This window comes from Penaeus vannamei, chromosome 39, assembly GCF_042767895.1.
Source record: "Penaeus vannamei isolate JL-2024 chromosome 39, ASM4276789v1, whole genome shotgun sequence".
NCBI classification, from domain to species: domain Eukaryota; kingdom Metazoa; phylum Arthropoda; class Malacostraca; order Decapoda; family Penaeidae; genus Penaeus; species Penaeus vannamei.
Window position 1 is genome coordinate 10518973 of NC_091587.1, and position 14917 is coordinate 10533889.

Below are 14917 nucleotides of genomic sequence, written 5' to 3' on the forward strand. Positions count from 1 at the left end.
AGATTGATAAATAGATAAAAAAAATAAATTGCTAAATATATACACAGATAGAGAAAAGAGACAGGTAGACAGATACTTACTTATAAATCCATACATATAAATAGAAATAGTGACAAAGATAGATAGATAGATACACAAACATTGATAAGATATATACATACAGATAGAAATAGACACAGAAGTAGAGAGAGATATACATAGAAAGGATTTCCAGACCCAACTTTAATAATTTCATGTCATCTGTTTTTACGACTCGCGGCGCAATAAAGGTGATTGCGCCATCACACGTTTTCAAGCTCAACACTTGTGAATAAAATCAATATATATTCTACAAATCAAAAATGTACAAATTATATACCAACAGAAAAAATACTGCTATCAACACTGAATCGTTTTTGCTATATATATATATATAAAAAAAACAAAAAAACAATTATAGCTATATCAATAATTACAAAAAAAACTGCAAACACGTCAAACATAGAATTAAAATCATCTGCAAATAAACAACAGTAAACAATAATAATAATAATAATAATAAATTAGAAACCACAACAAAAGGAACAACAGCAACATTACACCCTAACCCAACCCCCGCCCCCCCCCCCAAAAAAAAAAAGAAAAAGAAAGAAAAAAGTTGCAAGCGCCATGCTGCAATGACCCAGTGAAGAGTTACGTCATACCCCGCAAGAGATGAAGGGTGGAGGGAGGGAGGGAGGGAGGGAGGGCAGGAGGAGCGCGAGAGGAATGGAAAGGGAAGGAGGGAAGGGGACCGAGTGGGAAAGGCATGGAAAGGGAGGGAGGGAGGGTAGGAGGGAGGGAGGGAGGGAGGAAAAAGAGAAAGAAAAAGAAAAAAAGAGAGTAAAAAAGAGAGAGAGAGAAGAGAAGGAAGGAAGGAAGGAAGGAAGGAGGGCAGAAGGAAGGTGAAAGACCTCCCTCAACCTCCTTACCTTGTTGCTATGACAGCCTGCCTTCCACGCTGCTGTTTCTTCACCGCCGTCTCTCGCTTTTATTTGTCTACGAATCTCCCTTTTACTCTCTTTTTATTTCATCCCACTCCATTTTCACTTTTATATACTCTCTCACTCGCTCGTTCGCTTAATCCTTTACTGGAGGCGGGAAGGGAGGGAGGGAGGGAGGGAAGGAGGAAGAGAGAGGGAGAGGGGAAAAGGGATGAAGAGAGAGAGAGATAGATAGATAAAGAGAGAAAGGGAGAAAGAGAGAGAGAAAAAGAAAAAGACAGAGAAAATTAGAGAAAGAGTAAAATAGAAAGAGAAAGAAAGAAAAAGAAAGAGAGAATTGAACAAAGAAACAGCAGTTTAAACACCCTCCCTTGTTTACCTCCTCCACTTGCAAAGGGAAAGGCACAAGAGCCACAATGCACACTCCTCCCCCCGCCATCTAACCTCTCACCCCCTTCCATCCCCCCATCTAACCCCCTCACCCCCTTCCATTCCCCATCCCTCACCCCCCTTCCATCCCCCATCTAACCCCCTCACCCCTTCCACCCCCTAACCCCTCACCCCTATTATCTGACTCTAACCCGACCTCACAACCTCACAGCCCCTAAGAAAAATCTTGCCTATTGTTGACTCCCCGAGGGCCGTGCCGACCTCACAACCTCGCCTTATTTCTCTCTCTCTCTCTCTCTCTCGATAACCTCGCTCTTTTTTCTCTCTCTCTCTCTCTCTCTCTCTCTCTCTCTCTCTCTCTCTCTCTCTCTCTCTCTCTCTCTCTCTCTCTCTCTCTCTCTCTCTCTCTGTGTTTCTCTCTCTCCGCTTCTCTCTCTGTTCCTCAATTTCCTTCTTTAACCTTATTCTAAAAATGAATATACTCAGAACACACATAGAATTCACGCCTCCATCATCATCTAGATACCTCATTTTACTCATTTCTCATTTTCTTGTATAATTCTCTCATTTATTCTTGTTTTCCTCGCCCCTTCCTCCTTCTTTGACCACACTCGCAGAAATCGTCTTTTGCGATGTTGCCTATCCTCCTTCTTCCCAGATTTTCCGGCAATTTATTTTGCTTTCTACTGCTGACTCATCGCGCGTACTCTACCACCTTCCTTCCTTCCTTTCATTCTCCTTTCTTTCACTTTCTCCTGCTTTTACGCTCCTATTCTCCATCTGCTTCTTTCCCTTGCCTGTCTTTCTGTCCATCCATTCCTCTATCCCCCCCTCTCTCTCTCTCTCTCTCATCCCCTTCCTCCTCCTCCCCTCTCTCTCTCCCTCTTCCTCTCCCTCTCTCATCCTCTTCTTCCCCCCCCCCCTCTCTCTCTCCCTCCTCCCCTCCGTTCCCCCTCTCTCTCTCTCCCACCCTCCTCCCCCCCTCTCTCTCTCCCTCTCCCTCTCATCCTCTTCCTCCCCCTCCCTCCCACCCCCCTCTCTCTCCCTCTCCCTCTCATTCATCCTCCCCCCTCCCTCCCACTCTCTCCCTCTCTCATCCTCTTCCTCCCCCTCCCTCCCACCCCCTCTCCCTCCCCCCTCTCTCTCCCTCCCCCCTCCCTCCCCCCCTCTCTCTCCCTCTCTCTCTCATCCTCCCCCTCCCTCCCACCCCCTCCCCCTCCCTCCCCCTCTCTCCTCTTCCTCCCACCCTCCCACCCCCTCTCTCTCTTTCCCTCTCTCTCTCATCCCTCTCCCTCTCTCATCCCTCTTCCTCCCCCCCCTCCCATCCTCTTCCTCCCCCTCCCTCTCTCCCTCTCCCTCTCATCCTCTCCTCCCCCTCCCTCCCCCCTCCCTCCCTCTCGCTTCACCACGCACGCAGTTTCCGAGAAGATAACGACCTAAAAATGCGCACGACACCGAAATGGCCATTGCCTCCGGATGGCTTCCATTAATTAATCAATCCCCTCTCCTCGCAACCAGTAAAAGGAATACATATGAGCGAAGGGAAAGCAAGGGACGAAGGGAGTGGGAGGGAGGAAGGGGAGGAGGGAGGAGTAGGAGGGGGAGGAGAGGAAGGGACTGGGAGGGAGGAGGGGAACTGGAGGAGGAGAGGAGGAGGAGGAAGGAGAGGAAGGAAGGAGAGAGAAGAGAGAGAGAGAGAGAGAGAGAGAGAGAGAGAGAGAGAGAGAGAGAGAGAGAGAGAGAGAGAGAGAGAGAGAGAGAGAGAGAGAGAGAAAGAAACAGAGAGAAACCTGTTAGACAGAAACAAAAAGAGAGAGACCGAGAGACAGAACCAAACAGAAACAAGAACGAGAGAAAGAAACACAGAGAAAGAAAAAGCGAAAGAGAGAAAAGAAAGAGAACGAAAGAAAGACAGAGACAGACGAGACAAACATTCCCCAACACGCACAAGTGGAAGCGAGAGAGACCAAAGCCCCATACTTCTAAGGCGCCTCCATTGCATAACCAACGAGGGAACAGCGTAATAGGTTTAAAGGGACGGGTGTGTATGTACGTAATTGTGTGTGTGTGTGTGTATGTACGTAATTGTGTGTGTGTGTGTGTGTGTGTGTGTGTGTGTGTGTGTGTGTGTGTGTGTGTGTGTGTGTGTGTGTGTGTGTGTGTCAAGGGAGAAGGGGGGTTAAAGGGAACAAGGGGCAGGGGTAAGGGTGTGGTAAGGTAAAATATAGGGGGTAGGTAGGGAGGGAGGGGGCAGGTGGGAAAACAGAAGCAGCCTTTTCACACGCCACCAATAAGTCTCAGGTACGCCTGGAGACCACATACTGTACCTCCCCCCCCTCTCTCTCTCCTCTCTCTCTCTCTCTCTCTCTCTCTCTCTCTCTCTCTCTCTCTCTCTCTCTCTCTCTCTCTCTCTCCTCTCTCTCATCAACCTTTGTTTTTTGGTTCTGTCATTTCCTTTCCCCCCCTCCTCTCCGCTTTCTCTCTCTTTTTCTTTCTTTCTTACTTACTCTCTCTTTCTGTCTTTCTTACATACTCTCTTTCTTTCTTACACTCTCGCTCTTATCTCTCTCTCTCTCTCTCTCTCTCTCTCTATCTCTCTCTCTCTCTCTCTCTCACTTACCCTTCCTCCCTTCCCCCATCTCTCTCCTAGCTCCCCTTTCTAATGATTCAAACCACCCACAGACATTCCACAAGCGAACAAAGAACAGGAACAAGAACAAGAACAAGCAGGACCGCCAACCTGCCCGAGCTTTCCAGACGCGGGGCCGGAGATTGCGCCTAAGGTCCATGGCGGCGACGAAGAGCCCAGGAATTTCGACCATGAATGACTCAGCAGCCATTCGCCTCAGATGCTGCGGCAGGAAGCAAATAACCTCCCTTGACCCTTGCTGCGACAGACGTCATCGGGGATAAGGGAGAAAGGGAGAGCGAGGGGACGCGGGAGATAAGGAAAGGGAAAGAGCGGAAGAGGGAGCATGATAGGGAGATAGGGGGAGGAGAGGGAGAAGAAGGAGATGGAGAGGGAGAGAGAGGGAGGGAGGGGAAAAATAGAGGAGGAAACGAATGAGGTAGACAGAGGGTTGAAGGCCAGATCGAAGAAAAGAAAAAGAAGAAAAAAAAGAAAAAAGAAAAAAAAGAGAGAAAAGGCGAGGGGGATGGGGAGGGGGGGGCGTGTCAGCGTTCCCCGACCTTCCCCCGCAGTCAGGACAAAGCACAGCCACGTGTCGACCCAAGCACAACCACCTCCGCCGCCCCCAGACGCAACAAGGGGGTCAACATCCGTTAACCACTACGCTCCTGTGCAACACTCCCCCCTTCCCCTTCCCCTCCCTCCTCCTTTCCCCCTTTCCCTCACTTAACCACTTGTCCCTTCCCTTCCTCCCTCCTCCTTTTCCCCCTTCCCTCCCTCATTCCTTCCCCTAACCACTTCTCCCTTCCCTTCCTCCCTCCTCCTTTTCCCCCTTCCCTCCCTCATTCCTTCCCCTAACCACTTCTCCCTTTCCTTCCTTAACCAATCCCTATCTCCATCCTCTTTCCCTCGTTCCCTAACTTTCTCATCCCAAGAAAAAGACAAACAAGAAAAAAAATATATATTTCGATGGATAAAGACCGACAAATTAATAAACAAATAACATTTCCGATATATTATTTCTCTTCGTTCTTGAACTCGTCTCATTTCCATTCATTTTTATCATGGGGAAAAAAGGAAATTTAGATGAACACAAGAAAAATATACAAATAAATCAGTAAATAAATAAATAAATAAATAAGCAACTCTTCAATAAATAAACAGAAAACAAAACTGGAATCTTAAAAAAAAAATCCTGGAAAAACTGAAATTTCAAAAAAACACCATAACTCCCATAATCTTACACAAACAAACAAGAACAATCCAAAGAAACAAGTAAACAGCACAAAAACCTCCCACAATCCTTAAACCAAAACAAACCAAAACAGGTAAACAAGTAAACCCCCACCCGAGGCTTCCAGGCACCCCCACCCCCCCGCCCGTGCCCGCCCCGCATCCCGAGACGACGCCCATGCACAGCCTCTGCACGTGACCCGGCCCGCACGTGAATGCCGGGGATCAATTGGCCGTCATGCGCATGACCGCTCGCTGGGGGGGAGGTGAGGAGGTGATAGGGGACACAGTTGGGGGATGGGATGGGGGAAGGGGAGAGGGGTGGGGGAGGGAGGAAGGGGAGATGGGAAGAGGGATGGGAGGAAGGGGAGAAGGGGAGAAGGGGAGATGGGGAGAGGGATGGGGGAAGGAGGAGAAGAGAGGGATGGGGGAAGGAGGGAGGGAGGGGAGAGGGAAAGGGGGAGAGTGAGGAAACGGAGGGAGGGAAGGAAAGCAACCGACAACTAAAAAAACGTAATTAAGCCCCAGTGAACGCCCGTCCAAACAACGAACACAGGAATTAACGGAATAAGAAAGACGAAAAGGTCGAGGGGATGGGGAGATGGGGGAGGGGGAAAAGATCCAGAAAGGGAGGCGGCGGCGACGACCCCTAATGCGAGACTTTCGACCGGGCTGGAAGAAACGCGCGCGCGAAAGACTTGGTCTGGAGGGAGATTCGTTTCCTCTTAGAGATTTTGTGCGTGTTTATTTGCTCTCTCTCCCTCTTTCTCTTTCATTGAGAGATTTATCTATGCGGTGATTCGCGCTCTCGTTCTCACTCTCTCTCTCTCTCCCTCCCTCCCTTCCTCTCTCGCTTTCTCCCCTCTCCCACCCTGTCTTTCCCTCTCTCCTTACCTACATCACCCCCCCCTCTCTCTCTCTCTCTCTCTCCCTCTCTCTCTCTCTCTCTCTCTCTCTCTCTCTCTCTCCCCCTCCTCCCTCCCTCCCTCCCTCCTTCCCTCCCTCTCTCCACCTCCATAAAGCCCCCAAAAAAGGCCCCAACTTCACTCAACAGGCAAACTAGAGGACCAGCCAGCCAGTCAACCCAATCAGCGCCCAAGTACCGAACTAGCCAATCCAAGAGCTAAACCTACCCGCCAATCAACCCATCCAATCATTCGCCCACCAACTAACACACGTTTTCACTGAGCACCCATCCACCAATCCAACCCACCCACCATCCAACCCACTCATATCGCCCCCACCCACCCATCCAACCAGCTCACTCACCCACCTACCTACTCCCCAACCCACCAAACCCACCTACTCACCATTCAACCCACCCATAACACCCCTAACCCAACCCACCCACCAACCAACCCCCAAACCCACAACCCACACACCCACCATCCAACCCCCCACCTACCTACACCCAAACCCCCAACCCACCCACCATCCAATCCCCCCACCCCCGCTCAACCGCCGCTCGCCATGCAGTCCCCCTGTCGCAGCTGCTCATGCCACACCGCGCGGGGTCCCGACAGCTGGTGCATGAAAGGCAGGCATGACCTTGACAGCCAGACAAGGTCACGGGATTGCGTCTTCCGCGCCCCGGGGAGTCGCAGCTCCGAGTCGTACCTGCGAGTCGGTCCTGCACAGTCGTACCAGGTGTGTGGAAATGCAGAGTTGCGTGTTCGCGGATATGTTTTAGTTCATTCATTCTTCTCTTCATTCATTCTCTCTCTCTCTCTATTTTCCAACCTTCCCTCCCTCTGTCTCTCTTTCTCCTCCTTCCTCCCCCCTCTACTCATCTCTTTCTCCCCCTCTCGCTCTCTATTCATTTCTCCCCGTTCCTTCCCTCTCCCCTCTTTCCCCCTTTTATCTTTTTTCTCTCCCCCTCCCTTTCTCTCCCTCTCCCCCTCCCTCCCTCTCTCTCCATTTCTCCCCACTCCCTCAGTCTCCTTTCCCCTCCTCCCCCACTCCCACCCTCTCTCTCTCTTTCTCCCTCACTCCCTCCCCTCTCCTCCCTTCACACACACACACACACACACACACACACACACACACACACACACACACACACACACACACACACAAACACACACACACACACACGCGCACACACACACACGCACACGCACACACGCCGCGGAGGGTCGCCAAACACCTGCCTCGTTTGATAAGAGTACCTTCAAACACAAAGGCGCCGGACTCCATTATCTTCCAGACGTCGATAATACCGTTCAAGATAAGAAGAAAGAGATCTTGTGTTGAGGCGAGGAAGGGGATGCTAACGTATGCACGAGTCTGTCTGTCTCTCTTTTGTTCGTTCTCCCCACCCCCCCTCTCTCTCTATCCGTGTGTGTAAGCTTATTATATAATGGTCATTTCTTCTCTGTCTCTGTCTCTTTCTCTCTTTGTCTAGCTATCTGTCTGTCTGTCTCTCTCTCTCTTTGTCTATCTGTTTGTCTGTCTGTCTCTCTCTTCGTTTGTCTGTCCCTGTCTTTCAGTCTTTTTCTCTCTTTTATTACCATCTCTCATCTATGACACACAGGGATTTGCTATGGCAGGGATTAGGATAACTTGTTACCTCACCCGTTGGAAATGCAAGTCTTGTTCTTCACTATTTTTTCTGTGTATTATTATCAATATTACTATTATCATTATCATTATTTTCCTATTATCATTATTTCATTTTTTTGTTATCATCATTATTCTTTATTTATCATTATTTATTTATTATTATTATTATTTATTTATCTATTTATTTAAGGGGGGGGGGTACAAGACCCCGAAGAACCCAATACAAAACCATAACGAAATACGAAACGAAACGAAACACGAGCGAGATCACGTCACAAGCGTCCCCCCCCCCCTTTCCCTCCCCCTCTTCATCCCCATAATACCAAACAAAAGGGGTTCTATAAAGACACCCCCGCCCCACCGCTCTCTGCCCCCATTCCTCTTTCCCCACCCCTCTCTCCCTCTCTCCCACTTCGCCCTCCTCCTTTCCTCTTCTATCTCCCCCTCTGCCTCCACCCTTCCCTCTCTCCGTCTTCCCTTCCCCCCTCCCCTCCTTCCCCTTCCTTTCTCTCTCTCTCCCCTTTCCCCCCTCTTCCTCCCCCCTTTCCCCCTCCCCTTCCCCTTCCCCCCATCCCCACCCTCCCTTCCCCCCATCCCCACCCTCCCCCCTCCCTCTTCTCCCTTACCCTCACCACAACAGATAAGATTATGCAACAAAGGCCACAAGGAGGGGATAGATACCACGCATCTTGCAATACCTTCGGCGGCAGAACGACCCGGCGACGACCACAGGGATGAGAAGACAATACGCACGGCAGCACCTACGAGTCTAGAACACAACGACCTACGAGGGAGAGCATACCGACCCATGTTGCAACACCGACGACCATTACGAGCCACGGAACGACCATTAGGAGATACTACTGCCCATAACGACCAAGGAACGACTACCAGGAGATACTACCAGCCATAACGACCAAGGAACGACCACCATGAGATACTACCGCCCACAACGACCAAGGAACGACCACCAGGAGATACTATTGCCCATAACGACCGTACATTAACGACCACGCAACACACTGCAACATCTTCCAACAGCAAAGACCACCACACAATAACGACCTGACCTTAAACGCAAAAGACGACCATCTTCACAATCTAAGCACGAACGACCACGGTAAACGGCCACGAAGAACGCACAATGAACACGTGAACAAACCACGACTGAACATTATGAACCCATGAACATGCCATCAAGAACCGCAATGGAGAACACGTGAACACGCCAATGATAACGATAATGAACATATTAACAAGTCATTACTGATGATTATGAAGAAAGAGAGAGAGAGAGAGAGAGAGAGAGAGAGAGAGAGAGAGAGAGAGAGAGAGAGAGAGAGAGAGAGAGAGAGAGAGAGAGAAAAGGCTGAGTTGATTGAGTAGCAGAAAAAAAGAAGACAAAAGAAGAAAGGAAAGAATAATCAACAAGAAAAGAGAAAAAAAACAGAAAAAAAGAAATATCGAAGAAAAAGGAAGACGTAAAAAAACAAAACAAGACAACAAACGCAAGGATAAACAAAACAGAAAAAAGACCAAAAACTAACAACAACAAAAGAAGAAAACAACGAAAAAATAGAAAATTTAAAACCCCCCCAAAAAACGGAAAAAAAATAAAACGAAAAACAAAACGAAATAAACCACCCAACAGCAAGAAAAGGAAGAAAAGAGCAAACCGCAAAAAGAAAGAAAGAAAGAAGAAAGAAGGTCCGAGACGGCGAAAGACGCGCGGGCGAGCGGCCGGTGCGGTCGACGCCGCCCGCCTCGTGGTCGTCAGACGGGCGGCGGAGGGTCAGGGGTGGGGGTGGGGGAGTGGGGAGTGGGGAGGTCTAAGGGAGGGAAGAGGAGTGGGGTGTGAAAGAGGGAGGGGGGAGGGAGGGGAGAGGGAGTGGGGAGTGGAAGAAAGGGGGGGTAGGAGTGGGGGTAAGAGGAAAAGAGAGGGGGGGATAGGGAGTGTGGAGGAGGAAGAAAGGGGGAGGAGCAGATGGGGAAAGAGGAAAGGGGGATAGGAGTGGGGTGTGGAGGAAAGGGGAGGAGAAGTGGGGAGTAGTGTAAAGGGGGGGGAGGGAAGTGGGGAGTAGAGGAAAAGGGGGGGGGAGAGGAGTGGGGAGTGGAGGAAAGGGGGGATAGGAGTGGGGAGTGGAGGAAAAGGGGGAAGAGGAGTGGGAGTTAGGGAAGAGTAAGGGGAAGGGGAGTTGGGTGAAGAGGCGTGGGAGTGGGGAGAGGAAGACTGAGGAGTAAAGACTGGAAAAGGGAGAGAAGAGAAAAGTGGGGGTAGAGGGAAAGGAGGAGAGGAGGAGGAGAAGGAGGAAAAGGAGGGAAGGAACAGAGAGAAAGAATGGGAAAATTCTCCTCCTCCTCCTCCTCCACTTAGTCCTCCTTCTTTCCTCCTATTCCTCCACCACCTCCACATTCTCCTCCTCTTCCACTTCCTCCAATCACTTTCCTTTTTCTTACAATACACATTACCTCGATATAAACTTAATAAACAACACATAAAAAACACAAAAAAAAACACACAAACCTCATTTATCAAACTAGAACAACAAAACAAATTAAGCAACTTTCTAGCACTTGAAAAAAGAGACATCATTTACCTCTCGGGAGCAAAAGACAAAAAAAGACTTTGAAGCACATTAACGAAACCTTTCAAAATTTTGTTCATTCATCAAAAAAATGGAATTTCGTCGGGGCATAATCCGGTTAAAAATGATAAATAGAGAGAGAGAGAGAGAGAGAGAGAGAGAGAGAGAGAGAGAGAGAGAGAGAGAGAGAGAGAGAGAGAGAGAGAGAGAGAGAGAGAGGGAGGGAGAGATAGGAGAGAGAGAGAGGAAAGAGAAGAGATAGAGGAGAGAGAGGAGAGAGAGGAAAGAGAGGAGAGAGAGGAGAGGGAGGAGATAGAGGAGAGGGAGGAGAGAGAGGAGAGGGAGGAGAGAGAGGATAGAGGGCAGAGAGAGAGCTAGAGAGAGAGAGAAAGAGAAAGAGCAGAAGCAGGAGGGAGATAGATAGATAGATAGAAAAAATCTCAACATAGGATAAGCTTATGCAAATTCTATACAAAATACAAAAAAATGCCCAAATATAGCATAACTTCTAACAACAGCCACGCGCGGGAAAGATAATCTAAATAAACCAATAAATATTTATACAAACAAACAATTGAACGAATAAATAAATACATCTGTTACAACACATCAACACGAAACGCCAGCAGCAGTCTCCCCCCCCCCCCCACACTTTCCCCCCTCCCTCCCTCCCTCCCTTCCGGCCTGCCCCCTGCCCTCCAAAGCATTCGAGTTCCCTCCCCTGGGCGTGGGAACTTGTTTGCTGGGGGGTGAAGGGGTTGAAGGGGGGGAGGAGGGGCAAATGAACCTCGCTAACAACGACCGTGTGATGAGAACCGAACGGCGACTCGGCAAGCAAAGCAAGCTGCAAACAAACAAACAAACAGGCAAACGGAAAAGACGCCCACATACACACCATCATACATACACGCCCACACCAACATTCAATACACACCTACAACGACTCAACCTACACAAAAAAAGAAAAGAAAAGATAAGAAAAACAGCTGCACACAAACTGACAAACAACAAACATACACATACACATAAATACACACACACGCCCAAACCCACACTCAACACACCAACAGCGACTCAACATAAGAAAAAAATAGCTGTAAACAGACACCCACACACACATACACATAAATATACATACACGCCCACGCCCGCACTCAATACACAACTTCAACCACGAGCTCTTCTCTCTTATTCTCAAAGGTAAAAGAGAAAAAGAATGAAAAAAAGGAAAAAAAGGGAAAACCGAAAAAAAGAGGCGGAAAGAAAGAGAAGAGGAAGAGGAAGAGAGAAAGATAGATAGATAGAAAAAAAGAGAAGAGAGAAAGAGAGCAGGATAAAGGAGAGAAAGACACGGAGAAATGAAACAATGAAGTAATGAAGAATTTAGAAGAAAAAAAACCCAGCTGATCCGACGTCAAAAATACACAACAAAATCCTCAATAAACACTAAAAGCAACAAAAACGCTACAACCAACAATAAAAAAGCAAATACATAACAAAATCATGCATAAAATACAATAAAAGCAACAAAAACTGTTAAAAAATAAAATAAAAATATAACAGAAGAAACAGTTGCAGCAATAACGGTATGAACAGAAAATAGCAAGAACACCAACATAACAAAGACAGCAACAACAAAGACACCAGCAACTAACAAAAACACCAGAGGCACCAAGAGCATTAAAAACAATGGTATTAACTATAACATCTGTAATGACATAATTAACACCAGAAGCAATGAACGTTAAAAAAGGTAATAAAAACATTTTAAAAAAGTATAAAAAGAAAGAAAAAAGAAAAGAAAAGAAAAAAACTAATACCATCAATAACAAAAACATCACCGATGCTAACAACAACAACAAAACAACAACAACTACAACAACAACAACACCCCCAGTAGCACCAGCAGCGGCAGAAGCAGTGACCACAGCAGCAGCGGAGACAACGGGCGGGGGTGGCGGGGGTGGGCGGGGGCGGGCGGCTTGTGCGTGTGTGTGAAGGTAAACGGGTGAGTCATAGGATCGTTCGAACGGCTTCACGCGGGCTTTGGCTTCCTGCAACCGAACACATTTTTTCTAGCCAGAAATGCCTGACTTCGTAGGTGTTGGTGTATGGAGATGTATGTCTGTAAGTGTGTACGTGTAGGTTTGTGTAAGTGTGTGTATGTAGGAGTGTAAGTGTGTGTGTATGTAGGAGAGTAAGTGTGTGTGTATGTAGGGGTGTATGTAGGGAGAGTGTGTGTGTGTGTGTGTGTGTGTGTGATGATGTGTGTGTGTGTGTGTGTGTGTGTGTGTGTGTGTGTGTGTGTGTGTGTGTGTGTGTGGGTGTGTGTGTGTATGTGTGTGTGTGTGAGTGTATGAGAGTGTGTGTGTGTGTGTGTGTGTGTGTGTGTGTGTGTGTGTGTGTGTGTGTGTGTGTGTGTGTGTGTGTGTGTGTATTATCTATCTATCTATCCATCTATCTAAGAAAAACACACAAAAACAAAGCGCCCTTTCCCCCCGTCAATGCTTCCAAGCAAGTGCACAGAATATTCACAAGATCAACATATCCACCGCAAAAATAACCTAACAACAACAACAACAACAACAACAGCAACGCAGAAAACCACACCAACAATAAAGATGACAATAAAAGAAGAAAAAAAAAGCCAAGTAACTTTCCAGTCGTCACGCAAAGTATGCCGTTCGAGAGAAGTTCGGAGCGAAGTTTCAAGGATAAGCACTGCGGCGAACTCCTGAACTGCAAGAAACCCGTTTGGGAACTTCAACTTACTTAAACATTCGGGGCAACAATAAATTAATAATGATGATGATGATGATGATGATGATGATGATGATGATGATAATAATAATGGCAACAATAATAATAATAATAGTAATGATGATAATAACAACGACAATAATAATAATAATAATAATAATAATAATAATAATAATAATAGTATAATAATAATACATCATCTACAACTACAGCATCATCATCAACAACAACAACAACTACAACTATAACAAGTGAGCTGGTTCACTGACCCTTTGAAAATCCATCTGTAACCCATTTATAATTAGACACTTCTAAACGTGTACAAAATACTTGCTCTTCGAATATGCTAATTGTTTCTCTCACATCATCTCTTTCATCATTAATATAATAATAACACTGTTCTTATCATTATCGTTACCATTGTTAATATCATTGTCATTACTATTATTCTTATCACCATCATAACGATTATTAACATTATTATTACTATTATTCTTATCACCATCATAACGATTATTAACATTATCATTACTATTATCATTATCATCGTCTTTATCATTATCATCACTATCATCATCACCATCACCGCTATTCTCCGGAAACAGTTTGAAAACGCTAATAATTAATGCAGATAACTTCGACACTAATGTTCTCTCATATTCCAAAAAATAAAATGGAGCAATGACAAATACATCAATAAATATAATAAATAGAAATAGAAATAAAGAAACAAAATAAATCAATAAAAATAAAAAGCCAACACGAATCAATATTTTAATTAAAAAAAAGAAAAAAGAAAAAAATCCGGTTTACTCCCTTACTGTCCATTTCTTCTCATTTCCCCAGACTAAGCCATAACTAATATTCCACTGAAATGGCGCACCTCGCTTGTACAGAAGAAGATAAAGAAGATCTGAATAGGCCTACAGCCAATGACCCATTTCATAGGCCTATCATATCTTTCTGACGATCTAACGTTTTTTTTTTTTTTACATGTGAGTTTTACCTAACGATCATTATGAGTACACACTACGCTTGTACAAGTGTTCTACCAGGTGTGAACGCAGGGGGGTGGGGTAGAGGGGTAGGCGTCACTCAAAAATTACAGGTGTTAGAAGACGGTTCGAAATTGCTTTTTAACTCTCTTTTTTCTCTCTCTACGGCAATCCTCTCTCTCTCTCTCTCTCTCTCTCTCTCTCTCTCTCTCTCTCTCTCTCTCTCTCTCTCTCTCTCTCTCTTATACATCCTTTCCCACCGTATTTGCACGATCTTCGGAAAATAAACAGGTTAATGCATGAGAAAAAATCAATACCCTTAATCTACATATTTCAAAAGTCCACATCTGATTGCGATATACTCATATAGGCCTATATCAACTCCATACGTAATCAAATATAGGCCTAAATCAACTCCATAAAACCAAATGTAGATTCATATCACTACACGTAGGCCTACACCAGCACTACCTACAAACCGGACACAGACCCAATAATCCAGCACGGAGAAATGCTCACAACATCTGCAACAACTGCAACATCCACGCATCCTTAACCTCTAAATCAACGGCGGCAACGGGGGAGGGGAGTTGAAGGGGGAGGGGGGGTCGCAATGGCCTTCGATCAGCGTAATGGCCGACCACAAACTCTTTTTTTTCTCTTTTCATTATTATTTTTTTTCTAGATGTTAAGGAGTATATAAAATCCAATAGCTTCGCTGAGTTTTTTTTTCTCTCTCTTCTTTCACATTCCTTGCTTTCTTTCTTCTCGTGCCTCTTCCTCTGATACTCTCTGTCTGTC

General features: G+C 46.4%; 1 protein-coding gene across 1 annotated transcript in view; it reads left to right on the forward strand.

Moving 5' to 3' along the window:
• The first annotated feature begins 8960 nt into the window (after positions 1–8960).
• LOC138859936 (polycystin-2-like) overlaps positions 8961–14917 on the forward strand; it is a 10683-nt gene continuing 4726 nt past the window's right edge. The window contains exon 1 of the mRNA XM_070116445.1: positions 8961–8995. Within this exon, the coding sequence (XP_069972546.1) occupies positions 8961–8995 (35 nt within the window). The remainder of the gene's footprint in view (positions 8996–14917) is intronic.